Consider the following 25,659-nt stretch of genomic DNA (forward strand, 5'->3'; position numbering starts at 1 on the left):
AAGCCTAAAACAGATTACAACGATTTACTGAACAAGATGAGAGTAACAACTAGCAGCCTACAATGTTACATTGGAGAAGCCACGCAGAGAAAGAGAAGAAAATTGTATTTTCGCCTGAAAGAGTGGACGAACGAGTTTTTACCCAGAAGAAGCTTGATCAGGTGTGCGACGTAACATTGAACAGGAAGAGGTTATCAAATACGCTTGAGCCACATTCAAACCAGCTAACCAGTAGTAAGTAGTAGGTTTTTAAAATATTATTTATATTTTTAGATAATAAAAAAGTATTTGTAATTATATGTTTTATATTTGCATACGGTGTATCGTATACGTTAACAACGTTGGCTAGTTTTAGGCCTTAATAATAATAATAATAATAATAATAATAATAATAATAATAATAATAATAATAAAACTTTCACTGCCTGTAATTTCTGTATATTAAATTCTCAACAGGGAGGAAAATAAATTGGTATAAACTGTGGAATAACAGAATAAAGTAAAATTGTGGATGTTTTTGTTAATATTCCCTCTTGTCTCTTTCCCCTTCTGTCTGCCCCTCTCCATCAGAATGATCTAACTGGAGACCATGACTCCGTACACCACTCTTTGGCACTGTTTGGGTTCACATCTCTGCCCACTGAAAGTGCTCATGCCAGGCAGGAATCTGATTGAGAGTGAGGGAGATAGCCCCGTTTCCCCAGTAGAAATGAGAGTCGCCCTCCCTTCTCGAAACAAGTCTGGGGAAAACTTCCAGAGTACACTGGTGTTCCGACCTTTCCAGCTAGCGATTTCCCTCTTTAGAGGAGCATTTTCTCACATTGTAAGCCACTGGATGACTGCCATGGAGTTAATGTCAGGAAGAAAACTCTTCCCATCAGGGAAGGCTGCCCACCAATATCTCAGTTCTGCATTTTGTGGAAATCCCCTTGGAAAGTCCATAAATTGCAAAGATAGACCCAGCCTACAAGATGTAAGGTTGGATTTTCACAGGGGATATGAGGAGGAGGAGAAGCAGCAGTGGGAATCTGGGCTAGAGGATGGAGATTCTGATCTTGAAGACACTTCTGATTGGCTGGAAGGAGACTCGGAAGATGACTGTTACAGCTCTGATTCTGAAGATGAACTGGACTTGGGTTCTGATTGTGACTGGGAAATCCAGCCAGTTGTGTTTAAAGTCTGTGCCTCACCAGTGAAAAAAGAATCATTTCTCAACAAGGGTCAGAACAGCCAGTCTGATCTTCAGGCAACTGAGCACGAGGATAAGGTGGAGGAAGATGATGATGATGAGGATGATGATGATTCTGATTGGTCAGACAATTCTGAGGAGTCAGATTGGGATGATGACTCCGAAACAAATGGGGATTCAAAAAGGAATTCGGAGCTTTGGGAATCTTTCTTCCACAGCGATGACCCTTATAATCCCTTGGGATTCTCGGCACCCTGTAGAATGGGGCAAGACTCCAGGGTAGAAAAGACGGAAATGGGGACAGAGACACCAGAGTTGAGACTGGAGACCGAGGGAGCAAAGGCTGAAGACGACAAAGAGGAGCCTAGAGAGTGCAAACACAAAAAGGTAAAGGGTGTAAGAGAAGGGGGGTTGGTTAAAGTGTTGTTAGGTTTGATGATGATTGTAAACACAGTGGTAATTCTGATGCAAGAGAGAGAATAGGGGAGTCTGAGTCAGATCTGAGTGTGGTGCTAATAGTAGTCTGTAATACAATTGAAACTATTACATTATGTTGGCTATCCTGGGAGGATGACGTATGAAATCCTGGCGAGGAGTGAGTCAGCTTGTTCCTTAGGAGTACATGGCATGTAATTTTAGCCTACTGCCATAGCAACAGGCTTCTGTTTACACAAGCAGTTACAAAGTCCTAAATACAGGTTTAATACTTTGCCTTTAAATATGTGTTTGTTAGCAACTTGTTTATTTATAAGCTTTATTTTTATTTTTTTATTATTTCTGTTGAATAACCAAACAAGTTTAACAACCAGCATACTGTGTTGCCAAGAACTTCACCAATGCAAACCATAACAAAATACTACAATAATACATGTTTTTAACTGCCATGCAAATGTGTTATTGTACTGTACGAGTAGACACTAAATAGGAACCCATTTTATAGTTAATATGGGCAGAACCAAAATTTGAAGACGCATATAGGCACAAAGACAGTGGCTGCTAAATTTTATTTTCCAGTATTTGAATAACCGTCTCTATCTCTCTCAGGTGAGATTCAGTCCGGTGGTTCAGGTGCACCATTTGCCAGAGTGTGCATTTGATGATCACGCTGCTCGGAGTGGATCGTGCTGGGAAGAGATGGCAAGAGACCGCCTGCGCTTTCAGAGAAGAGTCCAACAAATTAGCGAGCAGATTGACTGCTGCCTGCAGTCGGAGCACAGAGAGAGAGTCTGGAAGAGGCTGCAGTCAAACCCTATGTGAAAATTCTGATTTTCAATGGGTCAAAATTCCATTCAGTTTAGAATGTATTAATTAAATGTTGTTTAAACAAACACCTAAGTTAGTTTTATAACTGTTTAAAAGCACTGCTATAAGTTTAAACCTTTTGTGTATCTATTTTTGTTATTGATTGTATTTGTTGCTGAAATTCTTAACTTTGTACAAGATGTATTTATTTCTGAAAATATTTAATGTAAATAAAATTATTTAAATTGCAATATTTGTTTTGTCCTAAAGGTCCTGGTAGATTACTTCACCAAATGGGTAGAGATGGTGGCTATTCGGGACAGCAAGACCATGAAGATAGCAAAGTTCTTGACCGAGGAGATTTTTATTCGCTGGGGTACGCCTAGATTTCTGTTGTCAGACAGAGGGGCCCAATTCACAGGCCAAATAATGAAAGATGTGTGTCAGATGTGGGGAGTAATACAAAAATTAACCATGAGTTATCATCCTCAAACCAATTTAACAGAGAGAATAAACACGACGTTGAAGACCATGATCGCCTCATTTGTAGGGGAGAATCACTGGCTATGGGATTGGTGGTTACCAGAGTTTCGATTTGCAATTAACACTGCCCAGCAGGAAACCACAAGGTTTAGTCCGGCCGAACTAGCCTTGGGGAGGAAGCTGAAAGGTCCTCTTGACCGTTTGATCACTATAGCTCCACCTGCTAGCAGTCCTCAATATAACTTGTTAGAACGTCAACAGACTTTTTTAAATACAGTACGTCAGAGAGTAGAGGTAGCCCAAACCAGACAAGCCAAATATTATAATGCCTATCAGAGAAATGTACAGTTCTTGGTGGGAGATTTGGTCTGGGTGCGAGCTCACCCAATCTCTGATGCCTCAATCAACTTTACCGCCAAGCTAGCACCTAAATGGACAGGTCCTTGCGTTGTACTAAAAAAGTTAGGCCCTGTCAATTACCGTGTGCAGGGGGTGCATCAACCAGACAAGGCTGATACAGTCCATGTAGTGAATTTGAAGCCCTATTTCAGTTCTAAAACCTGAGTACCTCGGGGGGGGGGGGGGGGTAGGGGTATATGTAGCATAAGTAATTTGCTGCCTGCTGCTCTTAATTGAGTATCAGAATACCTGGCCAGGTTAAGTTAATTCTCTATTCAATTGCTAAATAAGTAATTTTGTCCTCGATTCTAAAGTGGGCCTTTCAGATTCATAAGGTAAAACTTAGGTGAAGCTATATCAATTTACTGTCAGTTTTGGTAAGGGGTTTATCTCTGCACTGGTCTCTCTTGTTTTAACTGAATGATCTTTTCCTTAATTTCGATATGGAAATTCTAATTAGAGTCAGGTGTTTTGCTAATTGCCTTGGCAAAGGGCTTATTGAGCTTTATTTATCATTGTGTATTTAAGTATCTTAATTGGGAGCTCTTTAAATATGGCTATTACTTCCTGGGAAGGGTGTGGTTCCTTTTTCTGGGGTGATTCTTTTTCGGGTGTGGTTCCTTTTTCTGGGGTGATTCTTTTTCGGGTGTGGTTTTTTTGTGGCTGCAGAGTGTTTGGAGGAAAGAGCAGGGTTGCTGTCTGTAAAAGAGAGATATTTTAACAGAATACAATAAAGAGTGATTTTCATGATTTCTTTAGAAACGCTCTTTTAAAAACAGCCTTTAACTCACTCTTTCAATACTGCAGACCTGCAGGTCTAGGAAAGATCACTTAGTTCCAAATTGAAAATCAGTTAACTGATAAATATATATTTTTTAAATTAAGGCCACAGTCGATGCTTGGTTTAACGTGATATCTAAAGCCAAACTTTTGGTAGAAGGAATTTTAAAATAAGGAAAACAGGGAAAAGAAAAGAATGAATAAATAGATTATGCAAAATAACCTTTTTTTAAAAGCATACAAGCACTGTTAAAAGTTTAAGCTGTAAGGGGTTGATTTGATCAATTAATACTCTGCTAGGATAGGTCTCGAATATATTTTTTAGAGCACATTACAGCAAGGGGGATGCACATAACAAACAAGGTGCCATTATTATTTATACATACTGGTGTACCCAGTATGTATACTTCTGCATGGCTGCTGCAGACTGTAGGGCAGTATGACGTATGAAGTATGAAGTATGAAGATTGCGAAGATCAGCCTGAGCTGGGGTTATTTTCTTATGTCTTTTTCTTCTTGAACACACTTGATCTCTGGAGCTTATACACGTTTTGAGCTTCAATGCGCTCCTCTTCCAAAACTTCTTTGTCATCCAGCACCTCCAAACCTGGGATCTGGCTGATAACATACTGTCTGTGTGGGAGACAGGAAAACAGAGAGTCATGCAATCACCAAATAACCAAAAGTCTTCTCAAGCTAAAGCACCTTTAAATCCAAATCCATGGGGTCTGGCTGTGCTCCTGGAGCTGACTCGAGCTAGCCAGCATGGGGACATCGTGAAAAATGGCGGGGGGGGAGGATGACTTTGGGAGGGTACTGAATTCAGATGGGGGATGTATTACCTGTAATCCAGATACTGACACAGACTCCCTCCATTAAAATAACTTGGTGCAGCTTCGTTGTTCATCATACTGAGAATTCTGAAAGATAAAAGAGATCACTGGTTCAAATGTTCATACCACAGAATTTATTTTCATCACACAGCAATTCTGACGACTATAACCATAATTTGGGAGAACATAAAAAAAAAGACTAGACGTGACATTTCTATTGCGGTGCAGATTTTGATCAGAAAAAAAACATCCACTAGGCTTCCATTTGGGTATTACAAGATTTCAAATGGCCTCAAACCAGTTCTCAAATGTTACTCAAATGCACTAATATGTACTAAATATGTACTAAATCCAATAAAGCACCCCGTACATGGACATGTTAAAGCTAGATACCACAGGTGTACCTGATGTTAGGGAACTTCCTTCTTACTTCTTCGACAAATGTGGGCAGGTTTTTTATTTTGTTTTTGTTTATCCACACCGTTGTGACACTGGGCATGAATGGGAACTTCACATGTGACGTGTAGTTGTTGCAGTCCAGAATCAAGGTGGTGAGTTTCTCCAGCTCTCCCAGTAGAGCTGGGCTCCGTTGATATTGCCACTAAAGAATAAAAACTGTTGCATTGACCTGAAGCTGTATTCAGAGCCTGTCACTTCCCATAGTTATAGACAATTAATTTAAACAAATTCCCTCTAAAATTGTAATTGATTTTTACACACAATCTTTTTTTTTTTTCCATGCTAGACTGTAATATATATATATATATATATAACAGTATATTGAAACTTTGGATAATTGCCTTTTTTGGCGCCACTGTGTAGCAAATAGTCTGTGGCCATTTTATTAGGAACTGAAAGGAAATGAAGCATCGTATTATGCACGGAAGTTGAACCATGTGGCGTGTCAGGGTCTATTGTGCTGTATGTTAAGGCCTAGAGTTTTCTGTTAGTTATAATGGTTATGACTGCTTGAATCTGTATTATTAGGGACATCTCTGAAGACCACTTAACAGACACTCCTTGAGGAAGCCTTGGTAACCATACCAAAATGTTGAGATTAATCTAAAATACGATCCTCGAGTGGCTCCCGTGCTGAAGGAATGACCATAAGTGAGTCACAGTCAGGGGAACACAGGTTTGAATGCTGGCTGTTCAAAGTCAGTGTGGATCCCACAGTGAGCTTCAGATTGACAATGGTGCTCTTGCATATTAGGAAGGCAAAATTGGACTCTTTATTACTTTTTTATTTTTTATTTATTTATTTTTTTTAATTTAGTTGTTGCCAATTATTTTTATTATTTTCTCCCAATTTGGAATGGCCAATTATTTTTAGGGTCAGCTACCCGCTACCCCTCCTGCGCTGACTCGGGAGGGCGAAGACGAACACACGCTGTCCTCCGAAGAGTGTGCCGTCAGCCGACCGCTTTTTTTCACACTGCAGACTCACCATGCAGCCACCCAAGTGCTACAGCGTCGGAGGACCACGCAGCTCCCGGGCAGCTTACAGGCAAGCCCGCAGGTGCCCGGCCAGATTACAGGGGTCGCTGGTGCGCGGTGAGCCGAGGACACCCTGGCCGACCTAAACCGCCCCCCTGGGCGACGCTTGGCCAATTGTGCGCCGCCCCCTGGAAGCTCCCGTCCACGGTCGGCTGTGGAATAGCCTGTACTCGAACCGGCGACGTCCAGGCTATAGAGCGCATCCTGCACTCCATGTGGAGCGCCTTCACCGGATGCGCCACTCGGGAGCCCCCCAGACTCTTTCTTCTAAATGCAGAACAGCACACCCTGCTGGCCAGAGTGGACACCTGCAAGTCTGCCTTTTTCCTCCACTGACCTTTAGCTCTCCTGAGATCGGCGTGAAATATTTAGGCACTCTGAATTTGCCTGACATTATTATGTTATCTTATCATTACACCATGATACGTGTATCTAATTACATTGTATTACTGTCTCTGCACTCGTGGATATTTTGCATGTTTGCAAGGCTTGCTCAATGTAAATAGAAATATTGCACTTTCTGTCAATAAAATGAAAAAGATTGATGGACTCGATTTGGGCCCACATGAATGTAAAAACACTGTGCTATGTGTTGAAATGCTCCAATGCAATTTAATCTTTTCAGCTTTCATAAGCTAGGTGAGGCCTGTTCAGTACATGGATGGATGACCAAGTAATAGTAGGTGTTGGTGTCTCAGTAAGAGCTCTGGGTTTATCTTTGTGCTAAGATATAACTCAATTGAATCCAGCCATCTCCTGGTGTATTTCTCAGATGTATCTTCTATACAGCCTTTTTTCAGCCCAAGACATTTTTGCTATTTCTTCTGCAGCACACCCAGTAGGATGCCAAAGCCAGGCTTTTGGCCCAGTCCACAGTGTACAATGTACATTACTATTTTTAATGTTATTGATGTTTGTGGAATAGTCTGTATATAAAACAGAGTTGGCCATATGCCATTTTTTCACTTATGCTTGCATTAACAAGTTTCTCTGGAGCTGTACAATGTGGGTGGCCTGCATTAGGCTAATCTTCTGTACTGTGACACAATTTGGGAAAGGGATAAACGGCCCTTATTATTTTTTTCAAATAACCTAAGGCAATAAACATATAATGGCAATTCTGCCAATTGTTTTATAAATGCTTTGTTCATGAAAACGTTTCTAAACAATTCCATGTTCTTACAGAGCTAGATTTCATACAAACTCTCTTAATGTACAAAATGATGAACCTACCTGCTGCCTGCCAATAAGAATCAGCACGAGTGCCATTAGCACATAGGCAAAATAGGCAAAAGCAGAAAAGCAGCAACCCATACTAGGTTTAGAGAAAAGAAAGTGCTGAGTACATTAATACATGAATGGTGGGTTATGAGATCCTGTAGAAATACTTGCAACTGTTACAATAAGGACTTACAAAAAAACAAACTTAGCACACAATTCATCAGATCTATTGCACAATGTGTTTAATGTCTTCCAACTGTGATTATTGCAGTATCTCTGATTTTGGGGTGAGTGCAGACTGGAACTAACTGTCCAATCAAAGCCAGTACTGTTTAGGAAATAAGGAATGATGTGACTGTCTATACAGTGGGCGTGAGCTCTGCTTACTTACTGGACAATTATTAGATGAAGATCTTGTAGGTTCATACTTTATGATTTGATGTCAAACTAGAAACACAAACAAGAGGGTTGAGGGTCTTTATTGTAGCCCAAAAGGTGGAAATATATCATTTAAGGCATTCAGCACTGCAACATTATAAATACAAGCAATATAAACACATCTCAGCAACCTTAACGTTCTTGTTCTCGCTCCAACAGTGCCCTCTGCTGGTAAGATGCAGCCTTGTAAACGCTGAACCTAATGCAGTAGTCCAAAAAAAATGATATGAATGTATATGAATAAATATATGTCATACAGGTGCAGCTGTATACACTGTTAGTATTTCTCAAATTGTATTCCAAATGAATTAATGAAAGAACATGCTTAAATACACTGTTCATGTAGTTATAAGTGAGATTTATAAAAATTAAACTGAAATGATATGTTTCTATCTACCACTTGTACTGATTTGAATCCTGTTAGTTTCCATTAAAACATATTAGAATTGGGACTCTGTCAATCCAAACTATGGTTCCCAGTAGGAAGAAATCAGTGCATCCATATTTTAACAGAATACAATAAAGAGTGATATTCATGATTTCTTTAGAAACGCTCTTTTAAAAACAGCCTTTAACTCACTCTTTCAACACTGCAGACCTGTATACAGGTCTAGGAAAGATCACTTAGTTCCAAATTGAAAATCAGTTAACTGATAAATATATATTTTTTAATTTAAGGCCACTCCAAGTCGATACTTGGTTTAACGTGATATCTAAGCCAAACTTTTGGTAGAAGGAATTTTAAAATAAGGAAAACAGGGAAAAGAAAAGAATGAATAAATAGATTATGCAAAATAACCTTTTTTTAAAAGCATACAAGCACTGTTAAAAGTTTAAGCTGTAAGGGGTTGATTTGATCAATTAATACTCTGCTAGGATAGGGCTCAAATAGATTTTTTAGAGCACATTACAGCAAGGGGGATGCACATAACAAACAAGGTGCCATTATTATTTATACATACTGGTGTACCCAGTATGTATACTTCTGCATGGCTGCTGCAGACTGTAGGGCAGTATGACGTATGAAGTATGAAGTATGAAGATTGCGAAGATCAGCCTGAGCTGGGGTTATTTTCTTATGTCTTTTTCTTCTTGAACACACTTGATCTCTGGAGCTTATACACGTTTTGAGCTTCAATGCGCTCCTCTTCCAAAACTTCTTTGTCATCCAGCACCTCCAAACCTGGGATCTGGCTGATAACATACTGTCTGTGTGGGAGACAGGAAAACAGACAGTCACGCAATCACCAAATAACCAAAAGTCTTCTCAAGCTAAAGCACCTTTAAATCCAAATCCATGGGGTCTGGCTGTGCTCCTGGAGCTGACTCGAGCTAGCCAGCATGGGGACATCGTGAAAAATGGCGGGGGGGGGGGGGGGGGGGGGAGGATGACTTTGGGAGGGTACTAAATTCAGATGGGGGATGTATTACCTGTAATCCAGATACTGACACAGACTCCCTCCATTAAAATAACTTGGTGCAGCTTCGTTGTTCATCATACTGAGAATTCTGAAAGATAAAAGAGATCACTGGTTCAAATGTTCATACCACAGAATTTATTTTCATCAAACAGCAATTCTGACAACTATAACCATAATTTGGGAGAACATAAAAAAAAGACTAGACGTGACATTTCTATTGCGGTGCAGATTTTGATCAGAAAAAAAACATCCACTAGGCTTCCATTTGGGTATTACAAGATTTCAAATGGCCTCAAACCAGTTCTCAAATGTTACTCAAATGCACTAATATGTACTAAATATGTACTAAATCCAATGAAGCACCCCATACATGGACATGCTAAAGCTAGATACCACAGGTTTACCTGATGTTAGGGAACTTCCTTCTTACTTCTTCGACAAATGTGGGCAGGTTTTTTATTTTGTTTTTGTTTATCCACACCGTTGTGACACTGGGCATGAATGGGAACTTCACATGTGACGTGTAGTTGTTGCAGTCCAGAATCAAGGTGGTGAGTTTCTCCAGCTCTCCCAGTAGAGCTGGGCTCCGTTGATATTGCCACTAAAGAATAAAAACTGTTGCATTGACCTGAAGCTGTATTCAGAGCCTGTCACTTCCCATAGTTATAGACAATTAATTTAAACAAATTCCCTCTAAAATTGTAATTGATTTTTACACACAATCTTTTTTTTTTTTCCATGCTAGACTGTAATATATATATATATATATATATATATATATATATATATAACAGTATATTGAAACTTTGGATAATTGCCTTTTTTGGCGCCACTGTGTAGCAAATAGTCTGTGGCCATTTTATTAGGAACTGAAAGGAAATGAAGCATCGTATTATGCACGGAAGTTGAACCATGTGGCGTGTCAGGGTCTATTGTGCTGTATGTTAAGGCCTAGAGTTTTCTGTTAGTTATAATGGTTATGACTGCTTGAATCTGTATTATTAGGGACATCTCTGAAGACCACTTAACAGACACTCCTTGAGGAAGCCTTGGTAACCATACCAAAATGTTGAGATTAATCTAAAATACGATCCTCGAGTGGCTCCCGTGCTGAAGGAATGACCATAAGTGAGCCACAGTCTGGGGTACACAGGTTTGAATGCTGGCTGTTCGAAGTCAGTGTGGATCCCACAGTGAGCTTCAGATTGACAATGGTGCTCTTGCATATTAGGAAGGCAAAATTTGACTCTTTATTACTTTTTTATTTTTTATTTATTTATTTTTTTTAATTTAGTTGTTGCCAATTATTTTTATTATTTTCTCCCAATTTGGAATGGCCAATTATTTTTAGGGTCAGCTACCCGCTACCGCTCCTGCGCTGACTCGGGAGGGCGAAGACGAACACACGCTGTCCTCCGAAGAGTGTGCCGTCAGCCGACCGCTTTTTTTCACACTGCAGACTCACCATGCAGCCACCCAAGAGCTACAGCATCGGAGGACCACGCAGCTCCCGGGCAGCTTACAGGCAAGCCCGCAGGTGCCCGGCCAGATTACAGGGGTCGCTGGTGCGCGGTGAGCCGAGGACACCCTGGCCGACCTAAACCCTAGCTCTCCTGAGATCGGTGTGAAATATTTGGGCACTCTAAAAATATATAAATGAAAGAAAAGTGAGAAATGAATATAAAATATAGTTCCAACAGGTATGTAAAGGATACTGCTCCAGGAGATTGTAGCTCAGATCCAGTACTTCCAGCGTGTCCTGGTGCTGGAGTATTGAGATGTAGGGAATCTCTTCAAGGTCCTGGTAAGCAAAGGACAGGCACCGCAATCCCAGCATGTAGGAAACCAGACAAACACAGCATACAGATCTCAACCACAAACTGACTGAAAAGAGAATTATATATGTTTTTAAATCATAAATGATCATTAGCGGATTCTTCCTTTTGGTTTATGTACTCACTTAAACATTTTAACTAATTTCTTCTTCCTGTCGTTTAGAATCACTGTGTATATCATATTTTGTCATCTCATCTTGGTGTATTAGCTGTGTTTAGAGAGCAGACACGCTTAAAAACGATATTCAAGCCACAAGTTGATGACAGTAACAGAAAATAATATACAAAGGGATTCATAACAAGATAAACATTACAATTATTAAGATAATTAGGATATTTCAGACTCCTACCAACTTGCACTTTAAATGACCATAGAAACAAAACCCTGTCCACGTAATGTCAGACTATGTAAAAAAACTATAATTCATAAGTTGACTTAAAGGAGACTGGTTTTGATTCGTTCCAGTGATCATAGTCATTCAATGTAAAGCTGAAATGTGCTGCGAGAATGTGTGATCCGTTAGACGTTACCTACTGTAACGAAACCTATAGCTAGCACACTGACGGAAGACCATCAAGACCAATGAGGCCGATTTCATTTAATCACGCAATTAATTCCTTAACAGAAAATGTTACTTCATAAGCATAAGGAATTGCTAGAAGTGTCTCAAGGGCTGATGCATTTTTGTATGCTTGACTGTAACACTAGACTTGAACAACTCAAACATAACTTCCTCTGTTACTTTTTTTAAAATTTATTTTTCTATAACATACAGAATCATTTTGTTAGATTTGGTTTGACGATTATGTCTGGTTTGGCCTGTACTAGAAATCATTTTAGATGTGAAGTTGGCTCAGCAAAGAACCCATGACTATGATCAATTTGAAACAACTTGCATTACGACAACAGCTTCACTAGTATATAAAATTTACATAAAAATAAATAAATACATGGTTAAAATGCCTTGAAAGACAGTAAACATTGAGATTTACTGGACTTATATATGTGGACATTTCAGTAAAACACTGCAGTTTGGCAAACACTAAAGCTTCAATGGAGTGAAAGCAAAAAAAAAGTCTTATATACTTGAAGAGGTTACCATGATAAATTAGAACATGCTTTCCCTAGCTAGCTTAGAGTATTTCCCATACTCATACAATGTATTTGCCATAGTTTGAAAGAGTTTACAATGCACATTTACTTATTCTTTACTAAACTTTGCTATTATTTTGCTACAGTATGACATACTTACCCCTAAATAAGGAATCAGTAATGGTAGTAGGCCATATACAAAAATACAAAAAAAAAGGTTTTGACAAGTTTAAACAATTACCACTATATATATATATATATATATATATATATATATATATATATATATATATATATATATATATTGTTTAACCCACCTTATTTTTCAAAGTTTCATAGGAAAGAAAAGAACAAGCCGAGTCTCCAGTGCACAGCTCTCTCTCGGGGTAGGCCTCTGTAGCAAATTAAATCTTTTCATGGCAAGAAGTAGTATCACAAGCAGAAAGCATGATCTGGATAATTCCATCTTAACCTTTGCCATTATGCAGGCTGAATACTGCAGGGCTGGAGCCAGAGGGAAGGAAGGCATTGGAATTCTAGAAGACAGACATTTATTAACAGCAATATTTTCTATTTGCCTATTTTAACTCTTATGCTAGAATAAAAAATAAAAAAACACCAGATTGTAGTCATAGACACAAAGAAACCCAGAGTGTATGTTGGTTCTGGTTTGCCTTCACTGAATTTGATCCTTCATATCCCTTAAGGCTCTGCATCCAAAAAAGGAGTTAGGGTGGTGGCAGTCTTCTTTCTGAGCCAGTTCTCCAGGGTGGTGTTGGGGGACATTGTGCTGCAGGGGCTTCTATTTTTTCAAAAAAGGGCAATTGTTAACCCCAGTCCCAGTATCACAGATAAACACAATCAACACAGCTACATCCTGGCTAATTCTAAACAACGAAAATAGAATGACGTTTTCCCCAATCCTAGTAAAAATGGGGCAGGGCAAAATGTTTCAACTGAGGTACAAGAAATGTATTAAACATTTTGGTTTCTTTCTTATTTTTTATTTGATTTTTTTCTGTTTTGTTTGTAAATGTTTTGAAACAGGAGAATAATCTACATATTATTAGCCTATTTGAAGCGCACATACTGTAGAAGTACCCTAAACCTTTTTTTGTGGTAGTTTACACTCAAATACTGTACATAGAATTCTATTGTAGAAGGAAAGTAAAGCTGTCATATACTCTATTGTAGGTGGAAAGTACAACAGAGAGCCCTAGGGGTTTTCATGCAGAATATGATCTATGCAAACGAATCACATGGGAACCAAGGGTAACTCAGTCACAACATTTTCTAGCAGAGGATTCAAGATAATGAGATTATCCATTCACAGTAAAATAAAAAAAAAATCTAAATAATCCAAATCTATCTGGTCAGAATTTGCCACAACTGGATTTTATTGGAACATTTTTACAGCACCAGGGAATGTTTACCCTGGATTATTCCCCACTGTGTAATCACTATTACAGGGATGAAACAGAGGTCAACTATTTGCATAACAAATTAGTGTAGGGAACAACACAAAATCCTTACCATAAACCCAGTGCTATAGAAAAAAATGAATTGTGATTGGGGTGTCAGCCATTAAACATTTATGAAGAAACTAGTAGAATCTTCTGGAAATTCCACTGTGGGTTGTTACACAAGATCACTTTAGGTTATATTTTATCTACACAACCTTCAATTGACAGCCCACATTGTTGACCTGGTATTATATAAACATTTCCAAATATGTTGTATTTACTAAACAGTTCAGCTAAAAAAAAAAAAAAAAAGATAAATAAATAAATCCAAGGCTGTACTAGATTTCAATTTTAGGTGTCCATTATTTGTGTTAGAGTTTTTTTTTTTTCCAGATCACTGAAACACCCTGTACAAATAACAGATCAAGAAGTGAAATTGTCCATTTCTGCTTTCTGTACAGGACCCCAGCCTTCTTTCCACTTTAGATCATGAATTTCAGTTTCTGTATTGTCAAGTGATTGCCTTTCACTTTTTGTTAAAAAAAAAAAAAAAAAAATACCATAAAAATAATCTGAAAACATGACAAAAATGATACACAATAAAAACGTTAACAAACATATTAAGATCTATAAACATATATACATACTGCTTCAACAAATTATGTTTTAAGCGTGGTATATTAAAAATAAATTAAATTAACGTTTGGGCACAAAAATGAAAATGCAGCACCTACTTTAGTGGTGCAAAAAAAAAACACACAGGTAACTTTCCCAGGTTGTAGTGATTTGGTTTCCAGTCTTTAGACATTTACAAGAATCTAACCTTCTAGAAGTTCCACTGCGGGTTACAAGTGACCAAGTTATGTTACTCACTAAACAAACAAACAAAAAATCCACACGCAAAAATGGTCACCGCCCTCGTCACATTCTAGTATCGCCCTCCTCAGCAAAAACAAGGTCACGTCATTGTACTTCCCACACGGCTTGCACGTAAACATCCCGAAAGCTCACGCCCCTCGATAGCTGATTGGTTTCGTATTATCCCTTCTCTACAAACTGTAACCATGACGTAGAGCGTTGACGGGTTGGCTATAAAAACTCTTTCGGGAGCCGAGCAGTCAATTTTTACCAAGCCTAAAACAGATTACAACGATTTACTGAACAAGATGAGAGTAACAACTAGCAGCCTACAATGTCACATTGGAGAAGCCACGCAGAGAAAGAGAAGAAAATTGTATTTTCGCCTGAAAGAGTGGACGAACGAGTTTTTACCCAGAAGAAGCTTGATCAGGTGTGCGACGTAACATTGAACAGGAAGAGGTTATCAAATACGCTTGAGCCACATTCAAACCAGCTAACCAGTAGTAAGTAGTAGGTTTTTAAAATATTATTTATATTTTTAGATAATAAAAAAAGTATTTGTAATTATATGTTTTATATTTGCATACGGTGTATCGTATACGTTAACAACGTTGGCTAGTTTTAGGCCTTAATAATAATAATAATAATAATAATAATAATAATAATAATAATAATAATAATAATAATAAAACTTTCACTGCCTGTAATTTCTGTATATTAAATTCTTAACAGGGAGGAAAATAAATTGGTATAAACTGTGGAATAACAGAATAAAGTAAAATTGTGGATGTTTTTGTTAATATTCCCTCTTGTCTCTTTCCCCTTCTGTCTGCCCCTCTCCATCAGAATGATCTAACTGGAGACCATGACTCCGTACACCACTCTTTGGCACTGTTTGGGTTCACATCTCTGCCCACTGAAAGTGCTCATGCCAGGCAGGAATCTGATTGAGAGTGAGGGAGATAGCCCCGTTTCCCCAGTAGAAATGAGAGTCGCCCTCCCTTCTCGAAACAAGTCTGGGGAAAACTTCCAGAGTACACTGGTGTTCCGACCTTTCCAGCTAGCGATTTCCCTCTTTAGAGGAGCATTTTCTCACATTGTAAGCCACTGGATGACTGCCATGGAGTTAATGTCAGGAAGAAAACTCTTCCCATCAGGGAAGGCTGCCCATCAATATCTCAGTTCTGCATTTTGTGGAAATCCCCTTGGAAAGTCCATAAATTGCAAAGATAGACCCAGCCTACAAGATGTAAGGTTGGATTTTCACAGGGGATATGAGGAGGAGGAGAAGCAGCAGTGGGAATCTGGGCTAGAGGATGGAGATTCTGACCTTGAAGACACTTCTGATTGGCTGGAAGGAGACTCGGAAGATGACTGTTACAGCTCTGATTCTGAAGATGAACTGGACTTGGGTTCTGATTGTGACTGGGAAATCCAGCCAGTTGTGTTTAAAGTCTGTGCCTCACCAGTGAAAAAAGAATCATTTCTCAACAAGGGTCAGAACAGCCAGTCTGATCTTCAGGCAACTGATCACGAGGATAAGGTGGAGGAAGATGATGATGATGAGGATGATGATGATTCTGATTGGTCAGACAATTCTGAGGAGTCAGATTGGGATGATGACTCCGAAACAAATGGGGATTCAAAAAGGAATTCGGAGCTTTGGGAATCTTTCTTCCACAGCAATGACCCTTATAATCCCTTGGGATTCTCGGCACCCTGTAGAATGGGGCAAGACTCCAGGGTAGAAAAGACGGAAATGGGGACAGAGACACCAGAGTTGAGACTGGAGACCGAGGGAGCAAAGGTTGAAGACGACAAAGAGGAGCCTAGAGAGTGCAAACACAAAAAGGTAAAGGGTGTAAGAGAAGGGGGGTTGGTTAAAGTGTTGTTAGGTTTGATGATGATTGTAAACACAGTGGTAATTCTGATGCAAGAGAGAGAATAGGGGAGTCTGAGTCAGATCTGAGTGTGGTGCTAATAGTAGTCTGTAATACAATTGAAACTATTACATTATGTTGGCTATCCTGGGAGGATGACGTATGAAATCCTGGCGAGGAGTGAGTCAGCTTGTTCCTTAGGAGTACATGGCATGTAATTTTAGCCTGCTGCCATAGCAACAGGCTTCTGTTTACACAAGCAGTTACAAAGTCCTAAATACAGGTTTAATACTTTGCCTTTAAATATGTGTTTGTTAGCAACTTGTTTATTTATAAGCTTTATTTTTATTTTTTTATTATTTCTGTTGAATAACCAAACAAGTTTAACAACCAGCATACTGTGTTGCCAAGAACTTCACCAATGCAAACCATAACAAAATACTACAATAATACATGTTTTTAACTGCCATGCAAATGTGTTATTGTACTGTACGAGTAGACACTAAATAGGAACCCATTTTATAGTTAATATGGGCAGAACCAAAATTTGAAGACGCATATAGGCACAAAGACAGTGGCTGCTAAATTTTATTTTCCAGTATTTGAATAACCGTCTCTATCTCTCTCAGGTGAGATTCAGTCCGGTGGTTCAGGTGCACCATTTGCCAGAGTGTGCATTTGATGATCACGCTGCTCGGAGTGGATCGTGCTGGGAAGAGATGGCAAGAGACCGCCTGCGCTTTCAGAGAAGAGTCCAACAAATTAGCGAGCAGATTGACTGCTGCCTGCAGTCGGAGCACAGAGAGAGAGTCTGGAAGAGGCTGCAGTCAAACCCTATGTGAAAATTCTGATTTGCAATGGGTCAAAATTCCATTCAGTTTAGAATGTATTAATTAAATGTTGTTTAAACAAACACCTAAGTTAGTTTTATAACTGTTTAAAAGCACTGCTATAAGTTTAAACCTTTTGTGTATCTATTTTTGTTATTGATTGTATTTGTTGCTGAAATTCTTAACTTTGTACAAGATGTATTTATTTCCGAAAATATTTAATGTAAATAAAATTATTTAAATCGCAATATTTGTTTTGTCCTAAAGGTCCTGGTAGATTACTTCACCAAATGGGTAGAGATGGTGGCTATTCGGGACAGCAAGACCACGAAGATAGCAAAGTTCTTGACCGAGGAGATTTTTATTCGCTGGGGTACGCCTAGATTTCTGTTGTCAGACAGAGGGGCCCAATTCACAGGCCAAATAATGAAAGATGTGTGTCAGATGTGGGGAGTAATACAAAAATTAACCATGAGTTATCATCCTCAAACCAATTTAACAGAGAGAATAAACACGACGTTGAAGACCATGATCGCCTCATTTGTAGGGGAGAATCACTGGCTATGGGATTGGTGGTTACCAGAGTTTCGATTTGCAATTAACACTGCCCAGCAGGAAACCACAAGGTTTAGTCCGGCCGAACTAGCCTTGGGGAGGAAGCTGAAAGGTCCTCTTGACCGTTTGATCACTATAGCTCCACCTGCTAGCAGTCCTCAATATAACTTGTTAGAACGTCAACAGACTTTTTTAAATACAGTACGTCAGAGAGTAGAGGTAGCCCAAACCAGACAAGCCAAATATTATAATGCCTATCGGAGAAATGTACAGTTCTTGGTGGGAGATTTGGTCTGGGTGCGAGCTCACCCAATCTCTGATGCCTCAATCAACTTTACCGCCAAGCTAGCACCTAAATGGACAGTTCCTTGCGTTGTACTAAAAAAGTTAGGCCCTGTCAATTACCGTGTGCAGGGGGTGCATCAACCAGACAAGGCTGATACAGTCCATGTAGTGAATTTGAAGCCCTATTTTAGTTCTAAAACCTGAGTACCTCGGGGGGGGGGGGGGGGGTAGGGGTATATGTAGCATAAGTAATTTGCTGCCTGCTGCTCTTAATTGAGTATCAGAATACCTGGCCAGGTTAAGTTAATTCTCTATTCAATTGCTAAATAAGTAATTTTGTCCTCGATTCTAAAGTGGGCCTTTCAGATTCATAAGGTAAAACTTAGGTGAAGCTATATCAATTTACTGTCAGTTTTGGTAAGGGGTTTATCTCTGCACTGGTCTCTCTTGTTTTAACTGAATGATCTTTTCCTTAATTTCGATATGGAAATTCTAATTAGAGTCAGGTGTTTTGCTAATTGCCTTGGCAAAGGGCTTATTGAGCTTGATTTATCATTGTGTATTTAAGTATCTTAATTGGGAGCTCTTTAAATATGGCTATTACTTCCTGGGAAGGGTGTGGTTCCTTTTTCTGGGGTGATTCTTTTTCGGGTGTGGTTCCTTTTTCTGGGGTGATTCTTTTTCGGGTGTGGTTTTTTTGTGGCTGCAGAGTGTTTGGAGGAAAGAGCAGGGTTGCTGTCTGTAAAAGAGAGATATTTTAACAGAATACAATAAAGAGTGATTTTCATGATTTCTTTAGAAACGCTCTTTTAAAAACAGCCTTTAACTCACTCTTTCAATACTGCAGACCTGCAGGTCTAGGAAAGATCACTTAGTTCCAAATTGAAAATCAGTTAACTGATAAATATATATTTTTTAAATTAAGGCCACAGTCGATGCTTGGTTTAACGTGATATCTAAAGCCAAACTTTTGGTAGAAGGAATTTTAAAATAAGGAAAACAGGGAAAAGAAAAGAATGAATAAATAGATTATGCAAAATAACCTTTTTTTAAAAGCATACAAGCACTGTTAAAAGTTTAAGCTGTAAGGGGTTGATTTGATCAATTAATACTCTGCTAGGATAGGTCTCGAATATATTTTTTAGAGCACATTACAGCAAGGGGGATGCACATAACAAACAAGGTGCCATTATTATTTATACATACTGGTGTACCCAGTATGTATACTTCTGCATGGCTGCTGCAGACTGTAGGGCAGTATGACGTATGAAGTATGAAGTATGAAGATTGCGAAGATCAGCCTGAGCTGGGGTTATTTTCTTATGTCTTTTTCTTCTTGAACACACTTGATCTCTGGAGCTTATACACGTTTTGAGCTTCAATGCGCTCCTCTTCCAAAACTTCTTTGTCATCCAGCACCTCCAAACCTGGGATCTGGCTGATAACATACTGTCTGTGTGGGAGACAGGAAAACAGAGAGTCATGCAATCACCAAATAACCAAAAGTCTTCTCAAGCTAAAGCACCTTTAAATCCAAATCCATGGGGTCTGGCTGTGCTCCTGGAGCTGACTCGAGCTAGCCAGCATGGGGACATCGTGAAAAATGGCGGGGGGGGGGGGGGGAGGATGACTTTGGGAGGGTACTAAATTCAGATGGGGGATGTATTACCTGTAATCCAGATACTGACACAGACTCCCTCCATTAAATAACTTGGTGCAGCTTCGTTGTTCATCATACTGAGAATTCTGAAAGATAAAAGAGATCACTGGTTCAAATGTTCATACCACAGAATTTATTTTCATCAAACAGCAATTCTGACAACTATAACCATAATTTTGGAGAACATAAAAAAAAAGACTAGACGTGACATTTCTATTGCGGTGCAGATTTTGATCAGAAAAAAAACATCCACTAGGCTTCCATTTGGGTATTACAAGATTTCAAATGGCCTCAAACCAGTTCTCAAATGTTACTCAAATGCACTAATATGTACTAAATATGTACTAAATCCAATAAAGCACCCCATACATGGACATGCTAAAGCTAGATACCACAGGTTTACCTTCCTTCTTACTTCTTCGACAAATGTGGGCAGGTTTTTTATTTTGTTTTTGTTTATCCACACCGTTGTGACACTGGGCATGAATGGGAACTTCACATGTGACGTGTAGTTGTTGCAGTCCAGAATCAAGGTGGTGAGTTTCTCCAGCTCTCCCAGTAGAGCTGGGCTCCGTTGATATTGCCACTAAAGAATAAAAACTGTTGCATTGACCTGAAGCTGTATTCAGAGCCTGTCACTTCCCATAGTTATAGACAATTAATTTAAACAAATTCCCTCTAAAATTGTAATTGATTTTTACACACAATCTTTTTTTTTTTTTCCATGCTAGACTGTAATATATATATATATATATATATATATATATATATATATATATATATATAACAGTATATTGAAACTTTGGATAATTGCCTTTTTTGGCGCCACTGTGTAGCAAATAGTCTGTGGCCATTTTATTAGGAACCGAAAGGAAATGAAGCATCGTATTATGCACGGAAGTTGAACCATGTGGCGTGTCAGGGTCTATTGTGCTGTATGTTAAGGCCTAGAGTTTTCTGTTAATTATAATGGTTATGACTGCTTGAATCTGTATTATTAGGGACATCTCTGAAGACCACTTAACAGACACTCCTTGAGGAAGCCTTGGTAACCATACCAAAATGTTGAGATTAATCTAAAATACGATCCTCGAGTGGCTCCCGTGCTGAAGGAATGACCATAAGTGAGCCACAGTCAGGGGTACACAGGTTTGAATGCTGGCTGTTCGAAGTCAGTGTGGATCCCACAGTGAGCTTCAGATTGACAATGGTGCTCTTGCATATTAGGAAGGCAAAATTGGACTCTTTATTACTTTTTTATTTTTTTATTTTTTTATTTTTTTAATTTAGTTGTTGCCAATTATTTTTATTATTTTCTCCCAATTTGGAATGGCCAATTATTTTTAGGGTCAGCTACCCGCTACCCCTCCTGCGCTGACTCGGGAGGGCGAAGACGAACACACGCTGTCCTCCGAAGAGTGTGCCGTCAGCCGACCGCTTTTTTTCACACTGCAGACTCACCATGCAGCCACCCAAGAGCTACAGCATCGGAGGACCACGCAGCTCCCGGGCAGCTTACAGGCAAGCCCGCAGGTGCCCGGCCAGATTACAGGGGTCGCTGGTGCGCGGTGAGCCGAGGACACCCTGGCCGACCTAAACCCTACCCCCACCCCCCCCCCCCCCACCCCCCGGGTGACGCTTGGCCAATTGTGCGCCGCCCCCTGGAAGCTCTCGTCCACAGTCGGCTGTGGAATAGCCTGGACTCGAACCGGCGACGTCCAGGCTATAGAGCGCATCCTGCACTCCATGTGGAGCGCCTTCACCGGATGCGCCACTTGGGAGCCCCCCAGACTCTTTCTTCTAAATGCAGAACAGCACACCCTGCTGGCCAGAGTGGACACCTGCAAGTCTGGCCTTTTTCCTCCAGTGGCTTGTAGTGCACCCACTGATCTTTAGCTCTCCTGAGATCGGTGTGAAATATTTGGGCACTCTAAAAATATATAAAGGAAAGAAAAGTGAGAAATGAATATAAAATATAGTTCCAACAGGTATGTAAAGGATACTGCTCCAGGAGATTGTAGCTCAGATCCAGTACTTCCAGGGTGTCCTGGTGCTGGAGTATTGAGATGTAGGGAATCTCTTCAAGGTCCTGGTAAGCAAAGGACAGGCACCGCAATCCCAGCATGTAGGAAACCAGACAAACACAGCATACAGATCTCAACCACAAACTGACTGAAAAGAGAATTATATATGTTTTTAAATCATAAATGATCATTAGCGGATTCTTCCTTTTGGTTTATGTACTCACTTAAACATTTTAACTAATTTCTTCTTCCTGTCGTTTAGAATCACTGTGTATATCATATTTTGTCATCTCATCTTGGTGTATTAGCTGTGTTTAGAGAGAAGACACGCTTAAAAACGATATTCAAGCCACAACTACCAACTTGCACTTTAAATGACCATAGAAACAAAACCCTGTCCACGTAATGTCAGACTATGTAAAAAAACTATAATTCATAAGTTGACTTAAAGGAGACTGGTTTTGATTCGTTCCAGTGATCATAGTCATTCAATGTAAAGCTGAAATGTGCTGCGAGAATGTGTGATCCGTTAGACGTTACCTACTGTAACGAAACCTATAGCTAGCACACTGACGGAAGACCATCAAGACCAATGAGGCCGATTTCATTTAATCACGCAATTAATTCCTTAACAGAAAATGTTACTTCATAAGCATAAGGAATTGCTAGAAGTGTCTCAAGGGCTGATGCATTTTTGTATGCTTGACTGTAACACTAGACTTGAACAACTCAAACATAACTTCCTCTGTTACTTTTTTTAAAATTTATTTTTCTATAACATACAGAATCATTTTGTTAGATTTGGTTTGACGATTATGTCTGGTTTGGCCTGTACTAGAAATCATTTTAGATGTGAAGTTGGCTCAGCAAAGAACCCATGACTATGATCAATTTGAAACAACTTGCATTACGACAACAGCTTCACTAGTATATAAAATTTACATAACAATAAATAAATACATGGTTAAAATGCCTTTAAAGACAGTAAACATTGAGATTTACTGGACTTATATATGTGGACATTTCAGTAAAACACTGCAGTTTGGCAAACACTAAAGCTTCAATGGAGTGAAAGCAAAAAAAAAGTCTTATATACTTGAAGAGGTTACCATGATAAATTAGAACATGCTTTCCCTAGCTAGCTTAGAGTATTTCCCATACTCATACAATGTATTTGCCATAGTTTGAAAGAGTTTACAATGCACATTTACTTATTCTTTACTAAACTTTGCTATTATTTTGCTACAGTATGACATACTTACCCCTAAATAAGGAATCAGTAATGGTAGTAGGCCATATACAAAAATACAAAAAAAAATGTTTTGACAAGTTTAAACAATTACCACTATATATATATATATATATATATATATATATATATATATATATATATATATATATATATATATATATATATATATTGTTTAACCCACCTTATTTTTCAAAGTTTCATAGGAAAGAAAAGAACAAGCCGAGTCTCCAGTGCACAGCTCTCTCTCGGGGTAGGCCTCTGTAGCAAATTAAATCTTTTCATGGCAAGAAGTAGTATCACAAGCAGAAAGCATGATCTGGATAATTCCATCTTAACCTTTGCCATTATGCAGGCTGAATACTGCAGGGCTGGAGCCAGAGGGAAGGAAGGCATTGGAATTCTAGAAGACAGACATTTATTAACAGCAATATTTTCTATTTGCCTATTTTAACTCTTATGCTAGAATAAAAAAAAAAAACACCAGATTGTAGTCATAGACACAAAGAAACCCAGAGTGTATGTTGGTTCTGGTTTGCCTTCACTGAATTTGATCCTTCATATCCCTTAAGGCTCTGCATCCAAAAAAGGAGTTAGGGTGGTGGCAGTCTTCTTTCTGAGCCAGTTCTCCAGGGTGGTGTTGGGGGACATTGTGCTGCAGGGGCTTCTATTTTTTCAAAAAAGGGCAATTGTTAACCCCAGTCCCAGTATCACAGATAAACACAATCAACACAGCTACATCCTGGCTAATTCTAAACAACGAAAATAGAATGATGTTTTCCCCAATCCTAGTAAAAATGGGGCAGGGCTAAATGTTTCACCTGAGGTACAAGAAATGTATTAACCATTTTGGTTTCTTTCTTATTTTTTATTTGATTTTTTTCTGTTTTGTTTGTAAATGTTTTCAAACAGGAGAATAATCTGCATATTATTAGCCTATTTGAAGCGCACATACTGTAGAAGTACCCTAAACCTTTTTTTTGTGGTAGTTTACACTCAAATACTGTACATAGAATTCTATTGTAGAAGGAAAGTAAAGCTGTCATATACTCTATTGTAGGTGGAAAGTACAACAGAGAGCCCTAGGGGTTTTCATGCAGAATATGATCTATGCAAACAAATCACATGGGAACCAAGGGTAACTCAGTCACAACATTTTCTAGCAGAGGATTCAAGATAATGAGATTATCCATTCACAGTAAAAAAAAAAAAAAAAAATCTAAATAATCCAAATCTATCCGGTCAGAATTTGCCACAACTGGATTTTATAGGAACATTTTTACAGCACCAGGGAATGTTTACCCTGGATTATTCCCCACTGTGTAATCACTATTACAGGGATGAAACAGAGGTCAACTATTTGCATAACAAATTAGTGTAGGGAACAACACAAAATCTTTACCATAAACCCAGTGCTATAGAAAAAAAAGAATTGTGATTGGGGTGTCAGCCATTAAACATTTATGAAGAAACTAGAATCTTCTGGAAATTCCACTGTGGGTTGTTACACAAGATCACTTTAGGTTATATTTTATCTACACAACCTTCAATTGACAGCCCACATTGTTGACCTGGTATTATATAAACATTTCCAAATATGTTGTATTTACTAAACAGTTCAGCTAAAAAAAAATAAAAAGATAAATAAATAAATCCAAGGCTGTACTAGATTTCAATTTTAGGTGTCCATTATTTGTGTTAAGAGTTTTTTTTTTCCAGATCACTGAAACACCCTGTACAAATAACAGATCAAGAAGTGAAATTGTCCATTTCTGCTTTCTGTACAGGACCCCAGCCTTCTTTCCACTTTAGATCATGAATTTCAGTTTCTGTATTGTCAAGTGATTGCCTTTCACTTTTTGTTAAAAAAAAAAAAAAAAACCCATAAAAATAATCTGAAAACATGACAAAAATGATACACAATAAAAACGTTACCAAACATATTAAGATCTATAAACATATATACATACTGCTTCAACAAATTATGTTTTAAGCGTGGTATATTAAAAATAAATTAAATTAACGCTTGGGCACAAAAATGAAAATGCAGCACCTACTTTAGTGGTGCAAAAAAAAAACACACAGGTAACTTTCCCAGGTTGTAGTGATTTGGTTTCCAGTCTTTAGACATTTACAAGAATCTAACCTTCTAGAAGTTCCACTGCGGGTTACAAGTGACCAAGTTATGTTACTCACTAAACAAACAAACAAAAAATCCACACGCAAAAATGGTCACCGCCCTCGTCACATTCTAGTATCGCCCTCCTCAGCAAAAACAAGGTCACGTCATTGTACTTCCCACACGGCTTGCACGTAAACATCCCGAAAGCTCACGCCCCTCGATAGCTGATTGGTTTCGTATTATCCCTTCTCTACAAACTGTAACCATGACGTAGAGCGTTGACGGGTTGGCTATAAAAA

At 38.8% G+C, this 25,659-nt stretch overlaps 5 protein-coding genes across 10 annotated transcripts; 2 read left to right on the forward strand and 3 right to left on the reverse strand.

Moving 5' to 3' along the window:
- Positions 1-10: 10 nt before the first annotated feature.
- On the forward strand, positions 11-2,644 carry LOC131737798 (protein phosphatase 1 regulatory subunit 15B-like). The gene is made up of 3 exons (XM_059029262.1): positions 11-234; positions 571-1,576; positions 2,234-2,644. The coding sequence occupies exons 2-3, from the start codon at positions 590-592 to the stop codon at positions 2,444-2,446; spliced, it is 1,200 nt and encodes a 399-aa protein (XP_058885245.1). The 5' UTR covers positions 11-234; positions 571-589; the 3' UTR covers positions 2,447-2,644.
- Positions 2,645-3,826: 1,182 nt separating this feature from the next.
- On the reverse strand, positions 3,827-5,600 carry LOC131737799 (leucine-rich repeat-containing protein 72-like). Of its 2 annotated transcripts, none has more exons than XM_059029284.1 (3): positions 5,331-5,600; positions 4,936-5,013; positions 3,827-4,711 (listed from the first exon to the last, which is right to left on the reverse strand). In XM_059029284.1, exons 1-3 carry the CDS (start codon positions 5,423-5,425, stop codon positions 4,594-4,596), a joined length of 291 nt encoding a protein of 96 aa, XP_058885267.1. In that variant the 5' UTR covers positions 5,426-5,600; the 3' UTR covers positions 3,827-4,593. The 2 variants fall into 2 exon arrangements, with proteins under 2 accessions (XP_058885267.1, XP_058885259.1); XM_059029276.1 differs by having other exon boundaries at positions 3,834-4,726; positions 5,331-5,596.
- Positions 5,601-8,107: 2,507 nt separating this feature from the next.
- Positions 8,108-14,900, reverse strand: LOC131737800 (leucine-rich repeat-containing protein 72-like). 2 transcript variants are annotated; one of them, XR_009329420.1, is made up of 6 exons: positions 14,629-14,900; positions 12,749-13,233; positions 11,219-11,387; positions 9,908-10,082; positions 9,514-9,591; positions 8,108-9,291 (listed from the first exon to the last, which is right to left on the reverse strand). XR_009329420.1 is itself a non-coding variant. In XM_059029297.1 (6 exons), exons 3-6 carry the CDS (start codon positions 11,338-11,340, stop codon positions 9,159-9,161), a joined length of 516 nt encoding a protein of 171 aa, XP_058885280.1. In that variant the 5' UTR covers positions 11,341-11,387; positions 12,749-13,233; positions 14,629-14,900; the 3' UTR covers positions 8,108-9,158. The 2 variants fall into 2 exon arrangements, 1 of the variants encoding a protein (XP_058885280.1); XM_059029297.1 differs by having other exon boundaries at positions 9,908-10,089; positions 11,218-11,387.
- Positions 14,901-15,013: 113 nt separating this feature from the next.
- LOC117421300 (protein phosphatase 1 regulatory subunit 15B-like) lies at positions 15,014-17,713 on the forward strand. The gene is made up of 3 exons (XM_034035513.3): positions 15,014-15,258; positions 15,602-16,607; positions 17,265-17,713. The coding sequence occupies exons 2-3, from the start codon at positions 15,621-15,623 to the stop codon at positions 17,475-17,477; spliced, it is 1,200 nt and encodes a 399-aa protein (XP_033891404.3). The 5' UTR covers positions 15,014-15,258; positions 15,602-15,620; the 3' UTR covers positions 17,478-17,713.
- Positions 17,714-18,541: 828 nt separating this feature from the next.
- LOC117421305 (leucine-rich repeat-containing protein 72-like) lies at positions 18,542-25,567 on the reverse strand. 4 transcript variants are annotated; one of them, XM_059029305.1, is made up of 6 exons: positions 25,296-25,567; positions 23,423-23,641; positions 21,969-22,137; positions 20,369-20,534; positions 19,975-20,051; positions 18,542-19,758 (listed from the first exon to the last, which is right to left on the reverse strand). In XM_059029305.1, exons 3-6 carry the CDS (start codon positions 22,088-22,090, stop codon positions 19,626-19,628), a joined length of 498 nt encoding a protein of 165 aa, XP_058885288.1. In that variant the 5' UTR covers positions 22,091-22,137; positions 23,423-23,641; positions 25,296-25,567; the 3' UTR covers positions 18,542-19,625. The 4 variants fall into 4 exon arrangements, 3 of the variants coding, with proteins under 3 accessions (XP_058885288.1, XP_058885284.1, XP_058885298.1); XM_059029301.1 differs by having other exon boundaries at positions 23,423-23,905; XM_059029315.1 differs by having other exon boundaries at positions 18,542-19,743; positions 23,423-25,567.
- Between the last annotated feature and the right edge of the window lie 92 nt (positions 25,568-25,659).

This window comes from Acipenser ruthenus, chromosome 1 (genome assembly GCF_902713425.1).
Source record: "Acipenser ruthenus chromosome 1, fAciRut3.2 maternal haplotype, whole genome shotgun sequence".
Lineage (NCBI taxonomy): Eukaryota > Metazoa > Chordata > Actinopteri > Acipenseriformes > Acipenseridae > Acipenser > Acipenser ruthenus.

What these genes read in the sequence shown, in the direction of transcription:
- LOC131737800 (XM_059029297.1), bottom strand. Translation starts at nt 11,340, where the DNA reads ATGCTGGGATTGCGGTGCCTGTCCTTTGCTTACCAGGACCTTGAAGAG. An exon ending in AGGAAGTTCCCTAACATCAG is followed by an intron (nt 9,592 to 9,907) that starts GTAAACCTGTGG and finishes TTTATCTTTCAG; the next exon opens with AATTCTCAGTATGATGAACA. An exon ending in TGTCAGTATCTGGATTACAG is followed by an intron (nt 9,292 to 9,513) that starts GTAATACATCCC and finishes TCTCCCACACAG; the next exon opens with ACAGTATGTTATCAGCCAGA.
- LOC131737798 (XM_059029262.1), top strand. Translation starts at nt 590, where the DNA reads ATGACTCCGTACACCACTCTTTGGCACTGTTTGGGTTCACATCTCTGC. An exon ending in GAGAGTGCAAACACAAAAAG is followed by an intron (nt 1,577 to 2,233) that starts GTAAAGGGTGTA and finishes TATCTCTCTCAG; the next exon opens with GTGAGATTCAGTCCGGTGGT.
- LOC117421300 (XM_034035513.3), top strand. Translation starts at nt 15,621, where the DNA reads ATGACTCCGTACACCACTCTTTGGCACTGTTTGGGTTCACATCTCTGC. An exon ending in GAGAGTGCAAACACAAAAAG is followed by an intron (nt 16,608 to 17,264) that starts GTAAAGGGTGTA and finishes TATCTCTCTCAG; the next exon opens with GTGAGATTCAGTCCGGTGGT.
- LOC131737799 (XM_059029276.1), bottom strand. Translation starts at nt 5,425, where the DNA reads ATGCCCAGTGTCACAACGGTGTGGATAAACAAAAACAAAATAAAAAAC. An exon ending in AGGAAGTTCCCTAACATCAG is followed by an intron (nt 5,014 to 5,330) that starts GTACACCTGTGG and finishes TTTATCTTTCAG; the next exon opens with AATTCTCAGTATGATGAACA. An exon ending in TGTCAGTATCTGGATTACAG is followed by an intron (nt 4,727 to 4,935) that starts GTAATACATCCC and finishes TCTCCCACACAG; the next exon opens with ACAGTATGTTATCAGCCAGA.
- LOC117421305 (XM_059029305.1), bottom strand. Translation starts at nt 22,090, where the DNA reads ATGCTGGGATTGCGGTGCCTGTCCTTTGCTTACCAGGACCTTGAAGAG. An exon ending in AGCTACAATCTCCTGGAGCA is followed by an intron (nt 20,535 to 21,968) that starts GTATCCTTTACA and finishes ATATCAACGGAG; the next exon opens with CCCAGCTCTACTGGGAGAGC. An exon ending in TGTCAGTATCTGGATTACAG is followed by an intron (nt 19,759 to 19,974) that starts GTAATACATCCC and finishes TCTCCCACACAG; the next exon opens with ACAGTATGTTATCAGCCAGA.